Source organism: Lupinus angustifolius, unplaced genomic scaffold (genome assembly GCF_001865875.1).
Source record: "Lupinus angustifolius cultivar Tanjil unplaced genomic scaffold, LupAngTanjil_v1.0 Scaffold_50_78, whole genome shotgun sequence".
NCBI lineage: Eukaryota > Viridiplantae > Streptophyta > Magnoliopsida > Fabales > Fabaceae > Lupinus > Lupinus angustifolius.
In genome coordinates this window covers 3338-8777 of record NW_017722406.1, presented here as the reverse complement: position 1 = coordinate 8777, position 5440 = coordinate 3338, and the positions used below count along the sequence as shown (strand labels likewise).

At 30.8% G+C, this 5440-nt stretch overlaps 1 protein-coding gene across 4 annotated transcripts; it reads right to left on the bottom strand.

The window, feature by feature from the left end:
• Positions 1 to 599: 599 nt before the first annotated feature.
• Positions 600 to 5192, bottom strand: LOC109338978 (neurofilament medium polypeptide). Of its 4 annotated transcripts, none has more exons than XM_019576328.1 (2): positions 5024 to 5192; positions 600 to 2306 (listed from the first exon to the last, which is right to left on the bottom strand). In XM_019576328.1, exon 2 carries the CDS (start codon positions 2281 to 2283, stop codon positions 772 to 774), a length of 1512 nt encoding a protein of 503 aa, XP_019431873.1. In that variant the 5' UTR covers positions 2284 to 2306; positions 5024 to 5192; the 3' UTR covers positions 600 to 771. The 4 variants fall into 4 exon arrangements, with proteins under 4 accessions (XP_019431873.1, XP_019431876.1, XP_019431874.1 ...); XM_019576331.1 differs by lacking the exon at positions 5024 to 5192 and having other exon boundaries at positions 600 to 1171; positions 1421 to 2386; XM_019576329.1 differs by lacking the exon at positions 5024 to 5192 and having other exon boundaries at positions 600 to 1608; positions 1723 to 2386.
• Positions 5193 to 5440: the final 248 nt, after the last annotated feature.

The following is a 5440-nucleotide window of genomic DNA, read 5'->3' as shown; positions in this document are numbered from 1 at the left end:
AATCATCCCGTTAACCACTAGAACATTTTTTGGAATCTACCATTCAACATTACTTTTCAAGGTTAACTACAATGAGGGTAGCTTCCCTCTTAAAACTAAAAAAAGCGTTCTTAGCCACAATATTTGTTTGTGGTGTCCATCACAATAAATTCTCCTCCCATTTAACATCAAATCACAATGATATAACCACATTGGAAAGATATCAAACTACAACATATCCTATAATGTTCAAAAACAAATTTTCACTCAAAATATTTCAGACCACAAAAGTCATAACCTGTGATGCAATGACCCCAATTTACTAAGATATACCGGTAATCACAACAGTAATTTAAAACCTGGATGAGGGAACATGAAGAACGCAAAAATTTGGGAATTTCATCACATAGTTTTCCAAAAAAAAGGCCAAACGTTTCTGCTGAATTATATTGAAAAGCTACACGTGATGCACCTATTATTTTCAAAAGGAAATCAGATGTATTATTCTCTTGCCGTTCCATGATCCTAGCAAGACCAGATTTCCTATCCTATTCCTATCTATAGCTCATTATATGCAAACGGTATCCTTAAAACCTTCAATCCAAAATCGTAACCAACAATTAACATAACAAAAGTTTTCTTACCAGAAGATGCAATCTCCTTCATGGGGTAAGACGAATAACGTCTTCTTTCATGAAAAGCTACATTAATCTGTCCAATTTAGCTGCACATAGTTCAAATATCATAAGATAATGAGTGATTAAATTTCATTAATTAAAAAAGGACACAAAGCTAGGCTTCAAATTCACCACCACCACCATGAGCATTGTCATTTCCACCTTTCTTTACCCAAACCACCTTGTTTCTCTTATCATTATGGCGGTCTTGGCCGGGACGAGAAAAGCCGTGATGGCTGCCACCAAAATAGTACTCATTTGCTCTTACTGGTTGGGATTGACCAAAACCCTTACTCACTCTCTTAATCTTCCCACCCTGTTTTCCATTCTCAGAGTTCACTAATAAACCCCCAAATTTCTCTTCAACCTCATCCACAATTGAATCATCATTCTTCTCCTCATTCAATTCAATTTCAGTTTCAGTTGTGGATTTCTTCGCCTCAGAACTCTCTGATTCTGCAATTACTTCATTCTCCTTCTTCTTCAACTCCTCCACACTAGGGTTTTGCTTCACAAATTTCTCCACCAAATTCAATCCGCTTTCAATTGCGGCTTTCTTCGCCTCAGAGAACTCTGATTCTTCACGTTTTTCTTTCCCTTTCACCACAACCATAGGTTTTCGCTTCACATTTTTGTCAATCTTATTCAATCCGCTTTCAATTGCAGATTTCTTCGCCCTAGAGAACTCTGATTTGTCACTTGTTTCTTTCCCTTTCTCCACAACCTTAGGTTTTCGCTTCACAGTTTTGTACACCTCCTTCAATTTGCTTTCAATTGCGGATTTCTTCGCCTCAGAGAACTGTGATTCTTCACTTGTTTCTTTCCCTTTCTCCACAACCTTAGGTTTTCGCTTCACATTTTTGTACACCTCCTCCAATCTGCTTTCAATTGCAGATTTCTTCGCCTCAGAGAACTCTGATACTTCACTTGTTTCTTTCCCTTTCTCCACAACCTTAGGTTTTCGCTTCACATTTTTGTACACCTCATTCAATCTGCTTTCAATTTCAGATTTCTTCGCCTCAGAGAATTCTGATTCCAAACTTGTTTCTTTCCCTTTCTCTACAACCTTAGAGTTTCGCTTCACATTTTTGTCCATCTCATTCAACCCGCTTTCAATTGCAGATTTCTTCGCCTCAGAGAACTCTGATTCTTCATTTGTTTCTTTCCCTTTCACTACAACCATGGCATTTCGCTTTTTCTTCATTTTCTTAGATTCATTTCCCTTATTCTCTAGCTTCTTCATTTTCTTCGATTCCTTTCCCTTATTGTCTAGTTCAACATTTCCATCTCTTGCTACCGCGATCCAACGGCTGTTAATACCCGAATCGGTTTGAATTTTAGGCCGGTGTTGTATTTGCTTCATATTGTGGACCCGAGGTGCAGATCGGGTTCGAACCACAGCAACAGGTTCACCTTGTTGTTGTTGTTTTTGGAGGTCCTGAAAACGCTGTCGTTCTCTTTCTTCGTTTTCTCTTTCTAGTTGTCGTACTTTTTCTTCAGCTTCTTTTTGTTCAGCTTCTTCTTTTTCATGTTGCTTTTGTTTGAGCCAACGTTGTTTAAGATCATCGATAGTGACAAAGTTGGGAGGGATAGAAGGGTGTCTCTTCTTCATCTTCACGTTTTCCATTCACTTTCCTCTGTCTTCAGTTTCTAAACATTACAAGGAAAAAAAGCTGAAACTAATAAAAAAGTAGGAAAAAGGAAAAATAAATAGAGAAAAATATGACAAGGAAGAAGGAATTAAAAGTTCCAAAAAGTGTATCTTTCATTTTGATCAGAAAAAATATTTATTTATTAAAAATTTAATTTAAATATATTTTTTAATCGACCATATACACATTTCTAGGATAGGATTTGTGCTCCTCAAGAAGAAAGGTTGACAAAGGAAAGAGATGTTGCCATGCGCAGAAGATGGCAAGAGGCTTGGACTCTTGCATATAAAGTAAGGAATTTAATTTACTTCATAATTATACATTACAAATTTAAAAATAATAAGAGAAGAAAGTAGGAATAACAAAATTAAAAGTATTAAGGATAATGTCCTATGTTATTAAAAAGTATTATGTATACTGGTTTAGGGTATAAGGTTTCATTAGATTTCATAATGATTAAATAGTTAATTATTCGATTCTTGAGAGCTACAGTTGTTGGAAAAGGTAGTCATGCACCCCAAAATAATTAATTCTTTACCAAAAGGTAAACATATATTATTGGTAGTACCAAAAAAACAATAAATTATTAAATTAAGCTTTTAATATTTTGTCTGGACAACGAGTGGTAAATTGATAATGGCAACTCAGATTCGCAAGTAATATCTCCAAAGTAATAGCTTTTCTAACTAGTAGGTAACTAGGATTGAAGATTTTAAGATTCGCTATTGAACGAGTTTAGATAACTTTATCGTAATATCTATATCTATATTTCTATATAAAGTCAAAACATATTATAACTACCTACATATGGTATAATTTTCTTTTGTCTATTTTACCCTTCTAATTAACTATTACTATATTGTTTTATCACTTAAAAAAAAGAAATATTAATGAAAGTTAGAGCAAGTTATACGCACAAAAAATATCAAATCACCAATGCAATTTTTAATGTAAGTTTTAGTAATATTACAATTTATTATCATATTTTTCTGTTACATAAATTATAATATTATCTATACTCAATAAAAAGTAATATGATTCTCTAAAATGAAATATATAAAAATTAAATATTTAATACTAAAAAATAAGAATGTGGGTCGACAGACACGAAGTGGCTGTCGACACGCTAGTCATATTAATCATAATTGTGATATTACATTATTAATTAATGATTGTAATATAATGTTATTCCATAAATATAATGTTATATTGTTTAATGTTGATGTTATGTTATTTAATCCATAAATGTGATGTAATATTGTGTTGATTTAATAGTTTTTGCTAAAAATAATTTTATTGTAATTATGATCACATATTATAAGTAGTGATATTATGTTTGTAATCCATGATATAATGTTAGGTTGATTAAACAATTCTTATTAAATAGTTTTTTATGATAATGTTGAAGTGATAATTTTATTTTTAATATTTGTTTTAGTAAAAAGAGTTATGTTTAATCAATAATTTAAAATATGTTTGAAGTAAGTTCTTTTAGTATTTTTCTCCTTTGATTGTGTAGAATTATATGAATTAGACGTGCAATTATATAAGTTTCTCATTTTTAATAATTTTTGAATTTCTTGATACATCAAATCAACTGAATACCTAAGACCCGCATATAGTTGATCCAACGAATATCCAAGTAGACCCAATATAAACGAATATGTTGATTCAAGTAATATTTATAGACTTGTTACTATCCCTAACAACAAGTATTTTAGGTATATTAGAACATTGTTTATATAAAATCAATCATCTAATCATAACATTTAATTGATTGCTCTCATGGAAAAATAAAATTAGAAGTATGGAAAAGAGAATACCACTTAAAGTGGAAAAAAAATATTAGGGATATATGATTAATAATTATTTCTAAATTAACATTCATTCATTCAAATAATCATTTTCTAAATCAATATTATCATATTATTTTTTAAGTGAGTCCTTAAAAACATTCCTATAAGTCTAAATAAAACTTATATATGAAACATAAGTTTGGTAAAAGGTGGATAAATAAAATGTAGGTGAACAATATCAAAATCTACGTCTAGATTCAAGCTTAATATCAGACAACTGTACCAACTTATCTGACTATTTTAAATAATAAAATGAGTAAATATTATTTAGTATTATTCCGATTAAAATCTCTAACTTTTTAATACCTTACCCTTATAAGTATTGTTGAGATTTTATTGATTTATTCCATCACTAATTTTCCCCACCATATAGATTCTCATAGGAACCTAAATATTTCATTGAAAAAAATTCAAAATACTAGAGAAAATTACCACAATACTAAAACAAATAATCAATTTATTAGGACAAACTCAATTCCATTCCTATGGTGGTTTTAGAACCAAGGTGAAGGTGAAGGTGAAGTGAAATAATATATTTCCCTCTTTTAGTACACAAAAGAAATTAAGAAGAGATAGAGGAAAATAAGGTGAAACACAATAGATTTTTTCTCCAGAGGAGAAAATGGAAGAAGATGAGTGATGGAGAAAAAAATACTTTTTTTTTATCTAATTAAACAATACAAGAATTTATTCCATTTCTCATCTTTTTAATCTCTTTCTCACGTATTTCTCTATTTTTAACTTCTAAACCATTAAGAATTCAACACATGTGGATGAAACCCAACCCCTAACAAAAATAAAAACTAAACTCAAAATTTGTTGAATTTAAGGCAAGTTAGGAAATTGAATAAGAAAGTACCTTGAATGAAATAATGTGCACAGTGGTGGGTGCAGAAAATAGGGGCGAAAAGGTGTGGTGGCAGTGAGTGAAGACAAAAGCGAACAGAGGAGGAAAGGCACGGCAAGGATCTACAGATGGTGGCAGGTGGATTCAATTTTATGTTGTGAGGTGACTAGTTGGTGAAGAATGAAAATAATACACCAACCACACAAATGTAATCAATTAATAATAATTGGGGTTACCCCTTATAGGTAATATTGAATTTCATTATTATTGTTGTTAGTTTAATAATTTACGAAAAAATATGTATACAATGAAAAAAGAGTTTTTTTATATTATTAGTGTATCATCTATTATTTATATTTAATCATCATCAATTATTATTACTATAAAAAAATAACGGTATCACATGAATTTATTACCGTTACCATACAA